The sequence below is a fragment of the Gallinula chloropus genome (assembly GCF_964237585.1).
Source record: "Gallinula chloropus genome assembly, chromosome: 3".
In the NCBI taxonomy this organism is placed as follows: domain Eukaryota; kingdom Metazoa; phylum Chordata; class Aves; order Gruiformes; family Rallidae; genus Gallinula; species Gallinula chloropus.
In genome coordinates, this window is record NC_140087.1 from 13061042 (window position 1) to 13081548 (window position 20507).

The 20507-nt window shown below is 40.8% G+C and overlaps 1 protein-coding gene across 1 annotated transcript in view; it reads left to right on the plus strand.

The window, feature by feature from the left end:
• PREP (prolyl endopeptidase) overlaps positions 1 to 20507 on the plus strand; it is a gene marked incomplete at its 5' end in the record, with an annotated part of 104278 nt that overhangs the window by 74887 nt on the left and 8884 nt on the right. The window contains 2 exons of the mRNA XM_084262547.1: positions 12616 to 12752; positions 19457 to 19551. Of these exons, the coding sequence (XP_084118673.1) occupies positions 12616 to 12752; positions 19457 to 19551 (232 nt within the window). The remainder of the gene's footprint in view (positions 1 to 12615; positions 12753 to 19456; positions 19552 to 20507) is intronic.

Below are 20507 nucleotides of genomic sequence, written 5' to 3' on the forward strand. Positions count from 1 at the left end.
GTCACCATGTGTCCCTGCATTATTTTCTTTTCTTTACACTAAGAAAACAACCCTGGACTCTGGTTTTTCTAGCAGATTGCCTTTTCTGGGCCTCCTGACACTCTTGTGTCTTTCCCCAGAATCTCTTTAGATGGACAGCGTATGATGTGCCATGGTTTAAACTGAATACAAGCATTCTAGCTGAGGCTTTGCAAATGTTGAATACAGCAGAAAGCATTCCTTCATACATCTTGTGGGTGAGACGTTGGCTTATATATCCCAGGATAGAGTTTGTGTTTTCCCTAACAATTCGCTGTTAGTTCGCCTTCAGTTTGGTGTGCACTATAACTCCACGATGCTGTTTTGATTTTTATTTTTAATTTATTTGTGTGTGTGTGTCAGTTTTTCCCTATCCTGTGGGTGGCTACACCTTTGAGAGTACAGGACGTTGCATATCTGACTTACTCCATCACATTTTACTTTTTCAGGTACTTTTGTCTTCTGTTTGTTTCTCCTTCAGCAAGCACTCCCTCACCCCTTTTTTTCTGCACCATCTCAGTGTTTCCTGTTAGCAATTAAGCTTTCCCACAGCTCCATATTCCATTTAAATACTTTACAGTGGATGCATCTCTCGTTCTGAATAGTGTCCCTGTAGGCTACCAGTGTGTTTTCAGAATCGGAAGGGCTCTGGCAGAGCTGGGAGGTTCGTGTTTCCCAGCTGCAAGCCTCCAAGCACGCACAAGTTGATAACTAGTTTACGCAGTCATTTATTAGGCTTGGCATACAGCTGATTCAAAGAGGTTTAAGGTAGTAGAGGAGCCTGTAGAGAATGAAATAAAAGGTTGTTATTCCTTTATTCACTTGTGTTAACGCAGCACTTGGCAGTCTGTCATGGACCACGTTCACCACTGTGCTGGATAGCACACAAATGCAGAGCCCTTACCAGCCACGGCCTGAAAGCAGGACAGAGAAATTAATTGCATTTGGAAGATGAGTAACAATAACTACAAACAAATTATATACAGGAGACAAAAACAAATTAGAATTGGTAATATTTAAAGGTAATGAAAAATGCAAACAAACTCCTGGGGTGGGGGGAGAGAAAGAGAGGGAGAGTGATATGTGTGTGCACGTGTGTGTATATATATACATATATATCTCACTGCAGCCCAATAAAATTATACTTGCTGTCTTTACTGAGGGCCAAAACTGCTTGCTGGATTAGGATTTTTGTTGTTGTTGTTAATTAACGTTCATCACTGTGGTGGAAAACAGATTAGTAGAGTTGAGAGTGGAGAATATTAGTGGAAAAATAGCAATTCAAGTGTTGGTGAGATCATATATATGCAGACTTCAGACTTAGTGTGACTGAATTGTTCAGAGCTTGGGAGCCTATGCAAAGTAAATGAGACTGTGTGTCCACTGCTTGGAGCAGCCTCTACTTTTAAAGGGAAAATGGGAAGCTAATGATGGCATCTCTTATAAACTAAATCTATGAGTCTTGCTTTCACTGCAAACATGATTACCTTAGAAGAGGCTGCATGTTGAGCATGATGTTCATATAAGTAGTTATGAGCAGTTCAGTTTCTACTGAGAAAATAATCTTTGCTAAATAGGAATGAAAGTGGGGTTTTTTGAGAACCTCTCAAAGGTTTATCTTTTATTGGGTGTTCTGTGGCACAGTCAAACCTCTTAATAGTATGCTGGTGTTGCTGGATACTTCCAGCAACATGCTCTCCATCTGTATCAAGCACAGAAAAAAAACTTGCACTAATAACATGTAAGGCAGAGTTAAAAAATATTTTAGTGAACATCTTTTTATCTGGACAGGTTATGTGTTGTGGTGTTTGGTGTGTTGGGTTTTTTCTGAAATTGTCATTTATTGGTGAAGAGATGGGGCAAATCAAACACATAGTGCTTCAGTAAGTATCCAGAGATGCAGTTGTCAACATGTGTGTGTGGAACACTCATGAGTGGGATAATTCATGTAACTTCTTTTGTATCTGCTCACAGTGTAAGATCAGAAGTAGTAAAAATTTTTAATTTATAAAATCTGGGGCATTCTGAAAGATTTTTTTTTTCCCTAAGAAAAGGAAGGGAGGCAGCAGTTCAATTTCCACCCAGAAACAGTTTGGTCAGTAATTATGTGAGGTTTTTTTTCCATGGGCTTTTGTCTGTCTGTGATACAGTACAAATTCATCAGTGCACAATTTTATTAAAGGTAATCTAGTTTACATCTTCATTTAGCAGTTGATTTGATTTTATCAACACTGCCCAGAGGTACTGATAGAATATAATCTTTCTTTAGATTAATTATTTCTGCTCTGTCCTTGAGACATTTCCCAGGAAATTTATGGGGCAAGGGAAGCCTCCTAGAAATATCATTATTATTCATGGTAACTGAGTAGATGAATGACAACAAGAAATAGATGATTTTCTTAGTTCTGGCTTGCTGTACTCACAGACAGGGAAAAAATGATACTTGAATTTTCCCTGGCAGCTCTGTGAACTGCTTGCTTTTCAGCCAAGTTATTAATTATTTTTGAAAGTAATAGTGCACAGTGATCACTGAAAATAGACAAAATGCAGAAGAGCTTCGAAGCACCGTGGTAGAATGCCTAAAATCAGGGAATCTTTTGCTGATAGGAACATCCCTGACTTTTTGGTTCCACTTAGTGGTGCTTTTTGAACTGCTAGCACTCACTGAAGGTGGCTTGAGATGGTTAGGTGTTTGAGCTGTTGAGTGTGAGTATGAGCAGTTACATTCCTTGCGACTGATTGAAGTTTGTTGAATTTTGCCATCTTGTTCACATTTTGCCCAAGAAAGCTGCAAACTGGCTTTAGTCTTCAGCTTTAAAAAACAAAAGGTGTTCCAACAGTGCCACAGGGAATGAGGTACTGAGTGATGAGGTTAATGTGCCAGAGGGCCGGGATGCCATCCAGAGGGACCTGGACAGGCTGGGGAAGTGGGCCCAGGTGAACCTCATGAGGTTCAACAAAGTCAAGTGCAGCATCCTGCCCCTGGGTCAGGACAACTCCCGTTATCCGTACAGGTTAGGAGATGATGTGCTTGAAAGCAGCCCCAAGGGAAAAGGACTTGGGAATACTCATGGATGAGAAGTTGGACATGAGACACCAATGTGCATCTGCAGCCCAGAAAGTCAACTGCATCCTGGGCTGCATCAAAAGGAAGTGTGGCCAGTCGACAAAGAGAGCTGATTCTGCCCCTCTGCTCTGGTGAGACCTCACCTGGAGTACTGTGTCCAGCTTCAGAGCCCTCAACACAAGAAGGGCATGGACCTGTTGGAGCACATCCAGAGGAGGCCACAAAAATGATCAGAGGGCTATAGCACCTCTCCAATGAAGGCAGGCTGAGAGAGTTGGGCTTGTTCAGCTCGGAGAAGAGAAGGCAGCCTTCCAATACCTGAAAGGTGCTTATAAGAAAGCTGGGGGAGAATTGGTCGTGAGGGCATGTGGCAGTAGGACAGGAGGTAATGCTTTTAAACTAGAAAAAGTGAGATTTTGGTTGGATATGAGGAAAAAATTCTTCAGTATGAGGGTGATAGATCACTGGAACAGGTTGCCCAGAGAGGTAGTGGAGGCCCCATCCCTGGAGATATTCAAACGGGGCTCTGAGTAACCTGATCCAGTCCCGCTTACTGCAGGTAGGTTGGACTAGATGGCCTTCAAAGGTCTCTTCCAATCTTACACATTTTGTGATTCTATGATGCATCAGCACACTTAGTAGTGTACCTGTTAAATACCTTAAAGTCTTATGACATCTGCCTGGAAATAACACCACCAAGTGAAATTTTTGCTGATTTGCTTTATACTAGTTTTGGTTTATTTGTTTTCCCTAAGTATTGTTACAACAGTGTCACAAAATCTCAGTCTCCTAATTCCCACTGCTTGCTGGGTGGTTTTTTTTCGTCATATAATGACTACTGCAAATCTGAAAACAGTAGTTGAGCCTGCAGTACTGTTTCTGCAGCAAGGAGGTAATCACCAGGGGACAACTGCTGAAATCAATAGCTTCTGATCCTTAGAACTGCTTGCTTCTAAGCTAGCACCCCGGATATTTACTAGGCCTTTTGTTTGTCCTTGACCCTTGAGAATGTTTTTCTTTTTTTTCCTTTGCTCTTTTGGGGGTTTTAGTCATGTTGGGACATAAATGGGTAGCTTTAAATTCAAGCTTAAATCTCAGAAATTAAATTTAGCTATCCTTTGAGTGAGAAACCTCCCATGCAAGTACTTCACAGTACTTTTAAGTCACCAGTTTATTTCAGGAAGTTCTTCAGGATAAATATTCACACAGTAAGTGACCTGGGACTGATTTTGAAACTTGCATTGTCCAATGTAGGTGATCTCTCTTTCTTTTCAAACCAAAGAATAGGAGTGAAGAGTATTGGCTGTTTTTTCCTCAATATTGTACTAGCCACATGCAGGATTTTTGTAGGTATTTAGTGATTCCTAGTGCCTCTGGTTTTGGGTAGCCACATAGACATCTGTGAACAGGAGAAAGAGTGCTCTGAAATTGTCCAGCTATTGAAAGTGCTAAATGAAGCTTCTTGGCAATGTAGGTGGAATATGTGGATCCTGTTGGGGCTTTGACAGAAGCTGCGCACTTGACATCAACGGTGTCAAGATGGCATTTGTTCTATGCAAGAATTTTTGGATACTGGTTTACAAGTGAAAATTGAGCACCCTGAGCAGCATAGATGCCCCTCTCTGTTTTAGGGAGAAAAAAACACAGAAGTTTTGTCATCATTATGAGGTTTGCAAAAGCTCAACAGCGAGGTTGTGTTGAGATAACCAAGCAAGTTTTGAGCAAGATGGAGTCAGAAACAGAAAAGCTGAATTAACCAGTAACTGAGTATATCTCTTTCTCAGCATGTTAAGGTAGATGTGTGCACCTATGACACTGTAAATGAGGGTAGCTATTGTAGCTTGCATAAGGCAAGTTCTCCGCCTTGTCTACCCCATGGTAAGTTGCCTCTACATTTTGATTCTCACTGTGTTTCTCATAACGACTTGTACTGATTTCCAGCTTGGTAAAGATGAGTAGTGTTTGCTTTCTAATGCCTACACACTATTACAGTGAGTTGTCTCCTGTCAGAGCAGTTTTCTCAGTGAGGTAGAGCTTGATTTAATGAAAGAAATGGCACTAGCCAGCAGCTGTTACTTAATGTTTTTATTTATAACCGCATGCTACTTCCGTTGAGTCACCCCTTTGCTTATCTCATGCTATACTACTTCATGGTAATACATTTCTTGAATGTGTAAGCACAGAGGGGGGTAATTCAAGAATGAGACTGTAACTTTGTCACTGGGGCTTTTTTCTGTTTAACATGACTACTATATATATTTAACTCAAAGGATAAATGTTACTTATCTGATATGTATCTGTCTCTAAACTGCAAGCTGATGAATGAAAAGGAATAACTGTACATGACATGCTGATTACTCTGTGCAGGAAGCTCTGAGATCCCTATGAAGGGTCAGAGGATAAACATTTACAGGAGAGAGAAGTCTGTCAGGTTGCAAAAGTGGAGTAGAGAGGTCTTATTGGACTCAAATTGCCACTAAGGCTTTATGTTACATAAAGGGAGCTTTGCCTATTAACTGATATAGAAAAGTGTGATTTAAAAGCAATTTCTGCAATACCAGTCCTGTGGGATTTCTAAACTTTTGGCTGTATTATTCTCTTTATTTCCCTTTTTTTTTTTTCTTCAAACACCTTGTGAGATAACTCCCTGCAGTCATTTGCAGCTCAGTAGCCAAACTTAGTAAGGAGGGGAGGCATTTCTTCAACATGACCATCTCCTGGCACTTTGCCTCTGTCAGCACGAGGCTGCTTTCTGTCCTGGTGGGTGGTGAGCAATTTTTTAGAGTCACAGAATCTCTTAGGTTGGGAAAGGCCTTTAAGATCATTAAGTCCAACCACTAACCCACGTCCCAAAGCACCTTGTAGTAAGAGGCCCCAAACTGAATGCAGTATTTCTAAAAGGTTTCTTGATTATTTTCATCATGCTTTTGTAGTGGGCATTCTCCTTTCTGAGTTTTACCTGTGTGAACTTTTACTATACTGTTACTTTGACCCTGTCCAGTTCTGTATTGAGCAAGCGTCACAACCTGCACAGAACTGTTTTGAAGCTAATTTAAGAGGCCTAAAGAAGACTGCAGAGGCTTCCCCCTACCAAGAAAGGACACCTCAGATGCTGTGAATTTGCTGTGTAGTTCTCTGTTAGTTCTCCTGGCTTCTGGTACATCCTGTATATGGGAATACAAAAACCAGTGGTTAGCAAGAGCTGCTTTTACAGGCCATTGGACAGCAATAAATAGGGCATTTTGCTTGTAATGTGCTAGGTAGTCCCTAGCCCCAGGCTAGTATCAAGTTTTGTGTGAGGCCAGAGGTGATGAGAGATTGGAGGCAGCACATGATTCTGTTTGAATCGATGAGACTTCTGCCCTGGTGTTATAAGAAGAGGACTTTCCCTGCCTGACAGTGCTGAAATTTTCAGACTGTGCTGGTGTAAGGCAGGGTTTTCTTTGTGACTTGCCTTCCTGAAGCACTGAGTAGCAGCTTGTCAGTGGGAGGTGTTGCTGTGTTGCATTGTTCGGCTTCAGGTGCCATTTCCTCTGTACCTAAGTACAGGTTTCAACACCCTGATGTACGCAAGCTTTCTCCAGGGATTTCTCCTCTTAAGTTTACTCTTCCAGTCATCTTTCAAAGATAGTTATATGGTATTGTCAGACTGATGAGCCTGTCACAAAGCATTTGTGATGTTTAGGAAAATGTGAGGGGTGCTAAGTAATTTATTTATGCTTTTCTTCCCTCAATCTCAAAACACAAATGGTGATGTAAGTGTGATGAGAGATCTTCATTTCAGGATGTTTGAAACACAGTTGCAGGAAGTAAAAACTGAAGTAGTTTGCTTTGATCAACCGTTCAACAGAGCTACGTGTGCTTCCCTCATACCTGTGTCTGCTGGGATTCGATGGGATGCTGTGCATCTAGCCCTGCCTGTCCCTTTGTGGTGGCTGCTAGTGGCATCACATCAGCTGTGTGTGAGGGCAGCCGCTCTTACCTACAAGCAGAAAACACTTGCTAAATTTCACAGGACTGCTACATAATGTATTTGTTTCAAATGAAAAGGAATTTTCTCAGTAAAACTACTATAGAAGGCATTGGAACAAAACTCATTTTCAAGGCATTGTCTTGGTGTTACTAAACCAAAATTATTGAACACGTATTTTTAACAAGGAGTATTCCAACGTGATTTATGTGCCTTTTTAGTTACTCTTTGTAATATTCATTGGCATTTTGGTACAATGGATGTCAATCTAATGACAAGTCTGACTTTTACCTGGTTTTGATCAAGCACACAAAGACATGGAAAGAATGGATATCTCTGGTATGTAGTACCTAATCTTGAAATAGGGGTTTAGAGAGACATTTTTAGAATCACTAGTGGCTTTCTAAGAATAATCAGCCTACTGTGATTTAGGGGGGGTTTCAAGTCCCAGAAGTCAAAGTTTCTTTTCATATGTAAAATTCATATATTACCTGCAGGAAATAATTATTTCTGAAAAGCCAAACTAATCACTTTTTAATTGGCTTTTCATTATCTTTGTCATTAATTAATGAGTCAGAAAAGTTATGAAAGGTTTCTAGACATTCAGGTACTGTTCACAGCTTAAAGACATGTGTTCATTAGACCTGTTTGGTTATGATTTATTTTTTTTAACCTGTGTTTTTTAAATTTTAATTTTAAATCTGTAGAAGTTTGAAGTGGGATTTTGCATAGAAGGAGTTCTGGCTTTCTAAAAGTAAGGTGATTTCAAGTGCATGTGTACTTTTTTCCCAATCAATTGTAATTACAGACATTTTATAATCTCTGCATTATATGAACAGAGAAAACATTTCCGAAAGGGAAAAGAAGTGAAACTGAACACTCACAGATTGCTGAGGGTTTCAATTTCTAAAAATGGAAGTTTCTACTCCATTTCAGTAGTTGTAGGTATTTTCAGTTATGTGACTATTCAGGCAGATTAATTTTATTTATTTATTGTGGTGATTGTATCACTTCCTTTAGTCTTCAGAGATACCGATTTCATGTTACTCACAAGATAAGTGCATAGTGGATAATTGCCCAAACTATTTTTAGTTCTGTGTGTTAGTGTCTGGCTATGTTATCTTTACAGACAAATGAAAGAAAACCTTTGTCTTCAACCCCTCTCTTTCAAATTCCCCCCAGCTTTTCAAAAGTTAAAATACTTACTTTTGCCTCCTGGTGACTTAAGGTAAAGAGGATGTTTCTTGTCACTGCAGAGCCCAAAGTGGGTAAACTAGAGTCTTTCTGAATTTTTGTCTACAAAGCTGGGTGATTGTTTCCATCTTCCATAAGAGAAGATTGACCTACATAAATATTGCATACTTAAAGCAAATAATAACTAGGAGGACAAAGACCTCCCCAGGAGTCAAATGTACAGGACTTTATTTATGCTGCTTAACTCCTAAGTAAATTTACAACTCCTGTCACATAGCCATTAATTCTATTTACCTGTAAAATTTACTCTGGAAACTGTCTTGGAAGTAAAAATTCCATATTCTTTTGTTAGGTGAAAATGGAGTGTAAGTAGCTTTCAAGAGCTAAGATTTAAAAAAAAAACCCCAAACACCCCCCCCCCCTCCAAAATAAACCAAACCCCAAAACAAAACCACAACCAACCAACTAAAAAACACCACTGTTCAAATACAGAAGTATGTGCTAAAGAAGAATGAGTAAGTTTTTGTAGCTTAATCTTCATGTAGTTTATAGTAATGAGTAATTGTGTGAACAGTGGTGTTTTCTCCCTGGGTCACAATAAGATGAATAGGGGCTATAAATTTATGCCTCAGGTTCCAGCATCTGAATTGAAAGTGATTCTTCCTGGCCCTGAGACCCCTCAGCTGTGTGACAGATAGGGACATTAGTGTGAGCTGAAGTTAGCTATGACTATTTCAGGGCTGCGGGGCCACTCCAGCGCTATGCTCTGAGAATAGCACGAGGGGCTGCGTGCCGCGGGACTGCCCCCTCAGCCACACAGCATTGCTGCCTCCTTCCTGGAGGCTGAAAAGATGTATTTTTAGCGTGTCCCTCCTTGAATACTGAGTTTCATCATTCATAACAATGCCTGAGCAGTGTCCCTAGTCCTCTTCCCTCCAAAATCACTTTGCTAATTTGTCCTCTTCTTGCGTGTGCTGTGGCTGTAGTGACGTGAGAGTATTTGGAAACATCTGAGCAGCGAGTAATATGATGTGGCCACTACAAGTGGATCACTCCTAGCTGTGATAAAGCAGAAAGCAGTACTATCCTTTTATGAGCATTTACTCCTATAAAAGCTGGCAGCTTCTAAATTTAGACATGAAATACCATCAGGGGAAATTCTTCTTTTTAGGGCTTGCCCTTTCCAGTTTACCTTAATCTTTGAGATAGAAGCACGTCCCTTTATTGGCTACATGAATAAACCATTGGACTTGCTTCAGAGATAACACCTGATTTAAAGGTGAGATTGAATCAGTTGTTGAAAATAGTCTATTTGAGAAGTTTAAATAGCTGCACATATCTCCTCGTCTGGCTGAATTGATTTCCACCCCCCTTCCATTTCTTTATCTTGGAGGGAGAGGTAATCATTATTTTAGCAAAGATAGGAGTGAAAACTCTTAAATTGCAAATGTCACCTTGACACACATCTCCTTTTTTTGCTGTTGAGTTTTCATTTAATGCTGTGTTATTTAATTGATGATGATAAAACCCCTACTGAAGTCAGTTTTCAGATAGTTCTTTGGGGTTTTTTTAATAAAAGCCTTTTGTTCAGAAAGAAGCCGAAAAATTAGTGTCATTCATTAATCACCAGGGAAGGACTGGGCATCAGCAGTAGGTTGCTGGAACTGTAGGAAGGCCAGGTGCTCACTTCGTGTGAATTGCCAGCAGCAACTGGAGTTGATGGATAACATTTAGAGAGGAGACTCTCCTCATCACTACCCTCAGTGGTTTTCCTGTCCATATTTGTTTGTTTATAGTGTTCAGCTAAACCCTTAAAATGAAAATCCTTTGTATTCTACTGCAGTGAGTTCTGATGAATGCCTTGTCAGTAAAGATTAAGTTGTGGCCATGGTTAGAAACAGCAGTTTCATCTGTGCAAAAGTGCCTTTGGGGATGAATTTGGGAGCTGTGAAATGCTGAACTTCATCTGAAATATGTCCACAGGTTTTGGTGAAACCTTCAGAGGTAGATGTGATTTCATTTGAAATTTCTCACATTTCCTTTACTATGATAAAACTAAAATTAAATGTGATTTTTAATTATTTTTTTAACATGCCACATGGATTTACATGTTTCACATTACAGGCAATGCTCAGAATAAATGTGTTGCATGGGTTCATATTACTGTTGGGTTTCATTTGTTACAGAAATAGATCCTGTTGATCGTGTGCTTTATAAAGCATGGTAGGTCTGTTTCCTTTAAAAGCACAGAGATAGTAAACATGCAGCAATATTCTAAAAATGTCATTCTTCATTTACTACTTCTTTGTTCTAATTAGCCTAGAAGCTGCAAATAATGATGCTAAAACCAAAGCAATGAAAAGTAGTCAACCAGAAGTTTAGGACAAGCAGTAAACTGCATTCACACCCACGTGTTTTGCTTCACTGTCAAAATAAGATGTGCTGGATCCTAAATTAGAGTGTGCAGGCAGATACATGCATCAAAACAACAAGATAGGGGAACTGTGTTAAGCAATTTCAGTCTGCTTGTGTACATGGAATTTCAGCTTTTAAGATCGCACAGTGCTGTGGCAGTAATAGGAAGACATAGGGAAGTGTGTGCTCCATGGATGCTGGGTGTTTGGGAGCTGATTTCCTGAAAGCCAGTGGGCACTTCAGTTTTCCTGAGTGGGTTTAGGGGTTCTGGCATGTTCCTGGTTCTAGCTGCTAGGTAATGCCTGAAACCCTACCGAGTGCTACCGAAGTTTGTTTTGTGGCCCATGTTTCAACTCTGATGAGGGGAAGGGGCCACTGATCAACCTGGAAAGACTGGACTGCAGGCTGGATATGTGTCAGCAGTGTGCCCAGGCGGCCAGGAAGACCAATGGCATCCTGGCTTGTATCAAAAACAGTGTGGCCAGTAGGTCTAGGGAGGTGATTGTGCCCCTGTACTCGGCATTGGTGAGGCCACACCTCAAGTACTGTGTGCAGTTCTGGGCTCCTTACCGTAAGAAGGACATTGAGGTCCTGGAGCGAGTCCAGAGAAGGGCAACCAGGCTGGGAAAGGGGCTGGAGGGCAAATCCTATGAGGAGCGGCTGAGGGAGCTGGGGGTGTTCAGCTTGGAGAAGAGGAGGCTGAGGGGAGACCTTATCACCACTTACAACTACCTGAAGGGAGGTTGTAGAGAGGTGGGCGATGGTCTCTTCAGCCAGGTGACAGGAGACAGGACAAGGGGAAATGGCATGAAGCTGTGCCAGGGCAGGTTTAGACTGGATATTAGAAAAAAAATTTGTACTGAAAGAGTTGTCAGGGCCTGGAACAGGCTGCCCAGGGAGGGGGTTGAGTCACCTTCCCTGGATGTGTTCAAAAAAAGGGTAGATGAGGTACTTAGGGATATGGTTTAGCTTAGGGTGGGAATGGTTGGACTTGATGATCTTTAGAGGTCTTTTCCAACCTTGTGATTCTGTGACAATGCATAGTCCACTTCTGCTGGATACAGACTGTGGTGAATTCCTGCTGCATGTATAAGTGTTTAGTAGTCAGCTTTTTTTCGTTTTCACAAGGCTTAGTAAGAAAGAGCCTCTTCAGCTATTCAAAGTCTTTTCACTTGAGTCTGGTGTGTGGAATGACTCCACTGATAAATATTGTTAATGCCAATGTATTAATGCTAAACCTAAAATACTTTGACTTTTTAAATGCTTTAGCCTTTTGCTCGTGATTAAAAAACTGCTGCATCAAATAAAATAAAAGAATACTCCCTGATTTCAGCAGTACAAAACCAGATCTTCAGAGTCTTTTACACATTTATTTGGGAGAAATAAATTTTGCTGTCCAAACCAATGTAACGTTTAGTGCAGTCTCACTCACCACCCCACCATGAGTTTGTTATTTATCTGTCTACTGTTCTGTAGTGTCCGAAATTCTGAATTTATAAAAACAAGACATTTTTAGAAGTTACAGTTTTAGATTGGAAATCTGCTTTTAATTCTGTTCATTTTCCTTGCCAGCTCAGTTTTTGCTTCTTTAATATATGATGGACCATGAAGTTCTTACATTTTAACAACGCCAGTCTTTCCTTGCAGAGAATGGTATTGGGTTTGTAGCATTTTCTTGAAACCCCTTGTATATAGAGTTGATGGATAGCATATATTCAAATTATATTGTCATATCCTTTGTATTGTCTCATTTTGATACATTCTCCAGAGCTGTTAAGCAACCAAGTAGGTGATGGCTGCTACTGAGGCTGACCCAGGCAATTGGTGCAGGTCGCTTGGAAACTTGTACCACTGTGCATGGTGGAAGTGATTGCCTCTGAGTCTGGTTAACAGCAGGTGTAGAGGGTTACAACAGTAACAGCATTTCAGATGTCTTTTTCTCTTGTTTTAGATTTTCTACCCCAGCAAAGATGGTACTAAGATCCCAATGTTTATTATTCACAAGAAAGGAATTAAATTGGATGGTTCTCATCCTGCCTTCTTGTATGGATATGGAGGCTTCAACATATCAATTACACCAAGCTACAGGTAAGCCGGGTAACTGATACCTTCTTCTGAAATATCTGTTATTGACAGCTGTCACTGACTGAGGGCAGGGTGGACTGTGAATCTGAGAGAGAAATGCATTTCAGGTCCTTGAGATACAAGGCCATACGGACTGCACATCAGTGTCCAGGAGTCATTTGTCTGCTTCGTTAGTTCTGAATTCCAGAGATTTGTCCAGGGTCACAGAAGGAATCTCTGTCAGAGCAGAAAAGTGCTGTGCTCTTCAGAGGTTTGCAGCAGGCACACTCTGCCCTTGGGATTAGGCCTTAAACTCTTCTTGCTTTGTCACTGAGCATAAGAGAGAAACATATGGACACGCTACGTTCAAGCAAATATTTGGGTCCTTTGGAGAACTGATAAGATAGCAACTTTCCTTGTTTCCAGGTTATACAAACATTATAGAAAACGGAATATGTGCTTAAATTAATGTGAATAATTAAAATTTAGCTCTATTTTCATACTGTATTTTGAGATTACATCAGAAGACAGAAAATCCTCCTGTGTTCCCTTATAAAGGAAAGATGATTCTGCCGTGAGATGCACACAATACGGACTCTGCATATGCAGAGCAATGCATTGTAAACCAGAAATGCTGTTTGCAAAACAGGATTTGTAGCCCTCAAAAGCCACAAGCTTTATTGAATAGATGATCTCTTTAAATAAAAGGCTTATTTCCTCAGCAAGGAAACTTGAATAGACTTAGCAAGAGGCAGTGATTATCTGTAATATGTAAGAAATGCTCCTGGTTGAGGCAGAGGAAGAGAGAAATGCAAAGGACAGAATGGAGAGCGGTTTTTCAGAGAGTGAAAGAACAGCTCACCAACACAAAAATACTCTATTATGAAACCATCCTATTAAGTTCAGGTGCTACCAGTCTTGCTTTAGAGTCAGCACATTTTAAGAAATCCTTTGTAGTGCTCGCTTTTCAAGGACACTGTGACTGTATTTCTAAATAGCATTTACAGTTACTTGTCCTTTCTAGCAAATACCTTGTCTAACAATGGACCTCTCATCTTGTGATTATTTGAAACTCTTGTATGTGCCTTGTAAAGCTACATTTTTAATTTCATGTGGGTTTTGAGAGACGATTATATAACCAGAATGGTTTTTAAATTTGTTTTTAGATTAGGTTTTAGCACTGATTTATTACACTTTATTTTAGATGCTGAAAACTGTGATAAAACCTAACATGTTTTTTTTTTTTTCAAAGTAAGTATTGATGTAAGATAAAATTTCATGTACTGCAGAGCTGACACAAGCTGGCTGCTGGTAAAAGGAAATGGTGTCTCACAGTGGTTCCTTTCACCTCCTGTCCATTTGCCCTGGTGCTTGCTAAGCTGATTTACCTCACAAGAATAGCAGAAAACTATCCCAACAAAAGAGATAGTTGACTCTTGTAGGAGTCCAGCCATCAGCAGCATGAAGGTGCAGCTGACAGTCAGAAGAGAGGAAGATGGGTGGTGGGATCAGTGACCTTATGTCTTCCTGAACCCTATGAAACCTTCATTATACAGTTCATAAAATAAGTATTTGAAGCTGTAACAGTCCCTTAAAAGTAAAGGCATAGAAAACTATCAGTCACCACCAGATCAAAATACGTTATCCCACTGACAACATAAATAAAATGATTGGCCACACCTCCCTCCTCATTCTTTCCCTGTAATATCAATTTATCCCTTTTCAGCCTTTCTAGAAGAAAAATAAGAAAAGCTAAAGTTTTCAAATGCATATTTACAGGTAATAATGTGAGAGTTGAGTACTCAGTGAGGAAAAGTGTTCCAAAAATAGGCAGGCAAGATCAGGAAAAGGAAATTGTAATAGAGAACTTATGCCAGAATGGCAGGGCAGTCAGTTCCACTTCTACCTGGCAGATTCAAGTGATGTTTGACTGCATCCCTATTACTATATACTGCAGTACTCTGCAAGGAGTTCCATAGTTTACATGCTGGACCAGCCACAGCTCAACACCACAATTTGTTCACTTTTTTTGTAGATGACTGCAGGCAAGAGCACTAGACAGTGGCCACGGGATGGTCAAGCCTGAGGCTTGCAGCATAGTTCACTTCATCCTGCGCTGAGACACAGCTATGGAAATGCAGCAGAGTAGTAGCCTGCCTGCCTTTCACAGAATCATGGAATGGGTTGGGTTGGCAGAAAACTTAAACATTGTCTAGTTCCAAGCCCCTGCCATGGGCAGGTTGCCCACAGCCCCATCCAGCCTGGCCTTGAACACTACCAGGTAGGGGGCAGCCACAGCTTCTCTGGGCAGCCTGTGCCTGGGTCCTCACCACCCTCATAGAGAATTATTTCTTCCTAATACCTAATCTAAATCTACATCTTAAGGCCATTACCCCTTATCCTATCACTCCATGCCCTTGTGACCAGCCCCTCTCCACCTTTCCTGTAGGTCGCCTCCAAATACTGGAAGGCTGCTATGAGGTCTCCTCAGAGCGTTCTCTTCTTCAGGCTGAACAAGCCCAACTGTTTCAGCCAGTCTTCATAGGAGAGGTGCTCAAGGCCTCTGATTATCCTCATGGCCCTCCTCTGGACTTGTTCCAGCAGCTCCATGTCTGTCCTGATGTTTTCTCACTGGTGTGTCACGCCCGTTAAGAAGATCGAGCTGTCTGGCTTAGGGAGCTTATTTCTGCTTAATTCAGACACTGATGTTGCTTTCAATTATTTTTTTCTCGAACACACACACACACAAAAAAAGAAAGAAAAAGTCTTTTTTCCTAAAATCAGTAGAAATAAACTTGTGGTATAGCCCCAGTGGACAACCAAGCACCACACAACTGTTTGCTCACTCCCCACCCTGTGAGAAAACTCATGGATCGAGGTAAAGGCAGCTTAATAGGTAAAGCAACAGCCACACACACAAGCAAAGGAAGACAAGGAATTCATTCACCACTCCTCATGGGCAGGCAGGTGTTCAGCCATTTCCAGGACAACTGGCCTCTGTCACATGTAACTGTTGGGAAAGCAAATGCCACTAGTCAGCTCTGCTGCCCCCATCCCGTCCTTCCTCTTCCCTAAACCCATCATGCTGAGCATGATGTCACATGCTATGGAATATCCCTTTGGTCAGTTGTGTCCACTGTCCTGTCTGTGTCCCCTCACAGCTTCTTTTGCACCCCTGGCCATCCCGTTGGCAGGGCACTGTGAGAAGCAGTAAAGGCCTTGGCTCTGTGTGAGCAAAACCCACCTCTCTGTAACAAAGCCATTCCTAGATTATCAACGCTGTTTCCAACAGAAATCCAAAGCCCAGCCCCATACTAACTACATGAAGAAAATTAACTCTGTCTCAGCTGAAATCAGGACAGAAGCCAACAGGTTAGAGGATCCAGAAATAGCTACAAGAATCATAGGCCAGAGTCATTAAGTCAGTTACAGCGGTGGTTCATTTTGGAATGCCAGCATGCATCTCTTATATGCTCCTCTGGACTGAAGTGCTGCATTTGGTAGCATGTCAAGTATGGTGCCCATTAGAGCACTGTCATTAATTATACAGTCTGCACAGTGAGTGAAAGTGAAAGCTGATGGAACCAACACCAGTAGCTCGGCAGCACTACTGGGAAACACCATCGCAAACCCATCACAAATGTCTTAGATTCAGCTAATTACCCCCCAGGAAACAACATGCTTCCCTTTGCTGTTCTGTATGGGTACAGGAGAAGCAATTTCTAATGCACACTGGAATACAGCCGATTGTGAAGCAGACTGTGAAATTACATTTCACTGCTACAGGGCTTGTACCAAGCTTTTAAGCAAAGAGGTGGTGCAGGGAGAGGCTGTAAGCCCACAGAAAGGTCAGGCAACATAGCACCACGGGTGCAGAGTGCAAGATTACTCTTTGTGGTTGCTTTCATACCGCTCCCTTCTGCTCTATAAAAGCCAAGAGAGCAACCAAGTCCAGTGACTCAGGGCTTTTTCCCCATCACCAGTGCACTAGCTCGCATTTCTTCAAAGAGGAAAGCTTGGACCTGTCAGCTGTAATAGCTGATGGGAGAAGCATTCTTGCTCCTTGCAGCACAACTCCTTGTGTTGTTCCTATATGGCAAAAAAAAACAATGCCTGTTTTCTGATTTTTGTGTGTTATGCTCCTTAAGAAAAAAGCAATAGGGTCAGAAAGGAGCTCTCCAAAGAAGTATCCTCTCCTCCCTCCATTGGCTCCTTTCCTTTATTTTTGCCCTTTCCTTTACTCTTTTTCTTTACCCTGTTCCCAGGAGAGAAGGAGAAAAAAAAAAATGCTGATGAGAAAGTCTGTAGAGACTGCTGGAAAGAGCCAGGCTTTCCTGGGCAGAATGAGACACTTGTAGGCATCGGGAGTGACTGGGCAGTTTGCTGTGACTCAGACACCAACTTGACTTGAAATTAGGTCTGGAAGCAAAAACCCACCTGGATGGACACAGGAGGCAGTAGCAGAGTTGTGTAAGAAGTTTCACTTTTGTACTGACTCATTACTTGGAATTTGCACCTTTTAAAAAAAGGTTAATGAGTCCCAACTATATAGTAATGAAGCCTTGTTCCCTGAATTCAGAAGCCACTTTGAGAAAGCTTGTTCCAAGCTGTAGGCACATCTTCTGAAAGTATGTGTGAAGTTAGGGTCATGAATCTCTTTACTATTGACCATATCGGAGTAGGTATTAAATAATAGCCACTGGCAGTGACATTACTAGATGTATATGTTGAGGCATGTGGGGTAATTTTTTGAGAGGTGCCTAAATCCCAGTAGTATTGCTGAGGGTGAACACAGATATGTTAAGCCCTGCTTACAGTTTCTTGCCAAACTCTGGATTTTATCCCATTGAGGGTGTGTGCAACAGGAAAATTGTTTGCTTGTGGGAGTGGGGACTAACTTCATATAGTAAGAGTACTGCATACCCTATGAGATCCTAAGTCACTTAAACCCCTCCAGAAATTATGATGATTAAGGCACTATCTCTGTTAGGGGAGACCATTGACAGGATAGGATGCAATCAGTGCTTTAGTTTTGCATTGCTGACAGATTCTTTGCTGGTTAAATGCATGGATCCCTCAGATGGGCACAGTTGCTTTCAGCATATGCCAGAGGATAGACTGTTCTGGAAACTTTTATTTTTTAAATATTCTCAGACAATTTATTTGGGTAGGAAGCTCTTACCTTACCTGCAATTCCTTTATTTCCTAACTTTATTACTAGGGGATCAAGTAAATGTGGACCAAAAAGTTTCTATTGATTTTGTTTGGGACAGAGACAGGGAAACGAAGCATAGAATATTCTGGGAGATGTTGTGGCTCTAACATACCAAAAATTAAGAAGCCACAATCTCATGAGGCAACCTACTGTCAGGCTACTCCACATTAGCTGTCTAGCAGCCTGTCGAAATGAGGCATCCTGGAGTTTGACAGAATAATGCCCTCTGACCTTTGCACAGTGTGCTTATAGAATATCAATCTTGCATCTGATCAGCGTGTCACAGCAATCTGAGGAAAATACGATTCACAGTGATGGACTTGAGAATTGATTTTACAGAAGCAGAGATAATTCATGCCTCCCTAGGCATCTGATAACCACAGATAACCAGCCTAGGTGGAAAGATTTTTCTTTGATGGGTTGTGAAAATACAGAAATGTCTTATCAGTCATCCTTCTGCTTTTCTTTTTGGTTCCTTAATCCTTGGTATGAACTCTCAAGAACAAGTGCCAATGCACAGATAATAGCTTGGGAGCTATGACAAATTTATCTGTTCTGATACTACATTTTGAGATGCTGTAGGACTTCTGTCTTTCAAGACATTTCTGATGAGCAGGAGAGGGTGGGGGTAAAAAGACTTGTTGGGATTAAATTCTAATGTTTTACTGATGTCCTTGGCATATGCATGGTTTGCCATCTGGAGGTTCTGCTCCGTTAAGCTACTGCCTCAACAGATCAGAGATCTATTTTTCTTCTTAATTGCTAAATATAATTAGAACTATTCAAGTCCATTTAAAAAAAGATACTAATAGCTTTGATACTTTTTCAATTTTACCTTTAAAAAAGAAAAGCATGCTACTTTAACTTTCAGCCAGATTCTAGAGATAATAGGGAAGTTAGAACTTGTAATTTTATTTTTTACTGTTTGTTCTGTATTTAGCAATGCAAGTGGAAGATAAAGCCAGAACTTGATGGTAGACCCTGGCACAAAACAATGGTAGAAGCAGAGTTTTTCTTTGCAAACACACTTCTGTAAGGGAAAAAAAATGAAGTACATTGAGAAGTTGAAAATACCTGTTCATAACTAAAGATAAATGCTGATTTAAAGTCTTAATTCTTTGCTTTCTTCATTTGAGCTAAGCCTTCCTTTGCCCTCTGAAAAAGCAGAGGGGAATCACAGAAGAGGAACTGTTTAGCCATGAGGATCCAGGTCATACTGCGTAGCTCTAGTCCCCAGGATGAGGAGGTGTGTTTTAGTTAGGCAGAACTACTGGCCACTCTACAAAGTGCAGAACTAAAGGAACAAGACTAGACTGGCACTGGTTCCTACCTCTCCCAAGGTTGCAGACGGTTTCATTTGTATGGACAGCCATTGAAATCAGCCTAGCTATCTGGGTTTGCTGTCAAGGGGGACTTCACTTATGATTTCATCATCAATTTTGAGAGAGATCTTTCCCTCAAGGGATATAAAAATTGGAAATTAAAATAATAATCTATCTGTTTGCTTTTTCAGTGTATCAAGACTTATTTTTGTGCGACACCTCGGGGGTGTTCTGGCAGTGGCAAACATCAGGGGCGGTGGTGAATACGGAGAAACCTGGCACAAAGGTAAATCAGTCCAAGCAGAATGTAACTTTGCACAATTTATGAACAGACCCTTCTATATTTTTAGTGAATGTGATTGTAGTTCATATGAAAACAATCAGCTCCATAAGTGTAGTGACCTGTCATCCCCTCCACAATCTCTTAGGGCATCCAACTTCTTTTAGGCAGACATCTAACATTTTTTGGAGTTCTTAAGCTGACTTTTATGCTACAGGGAAGCCAAGTCACCCACTACAAAACCTCATCAATTTCTTTTCCCCTTCTCTTAACACCTTTATTGTATTTCTGTCCATATTTTTCTGATCTAATCTCTGTCTTAATCCTTTGATTGCCTTTGTACACTTGACTTATTGTTGAAAATTTTTTCCATCTCTTCACCAGAGGAAAAAACTGGAAAAAGTCCTACCCATTTCTGTAACACACCCATCATTATTTAATCCACCAAAAATCTGGTGGATAAGGTGCTGGAGATGATGTCAGCAAGGCAAATGCACCAAAGCAGTGGTGTTTCTGATGCAGCAGTTAGCCCTGGGAGTAATCCATAATACCTCTTTATCAAACAAAACGGTATTCCCAGATCGTTACATCTTGGTTTTACTATTTCATCTGTGGTAACTTTTTGTCTGGGTCATTTCCTCAAAATTGAGTTAAACGTGTAATAGTTTCATAAATAGAAGCTATATATGCTTGCAGATACAGGATATTATTGCTAAAGATGAAGTATCCTTCATTAATTTTAATTTGCCGATTGGTTTGTAATAGGTTTAATAAAATTTATCTTAATATGATAATGTTTCTTTGGTCCAACATTTCCTGCTTAATTTTGACCCAAGTCTTCTATTGCAGTTGCCTAATAAGATATGTATCTGTTCTTTGTTAATTCCAGAAGCAATTACAGAAGTCTGTTTGCTTAGGTTTAATTGTATAGACAGCGTTCTGACCTTACACCAGACCAGAAC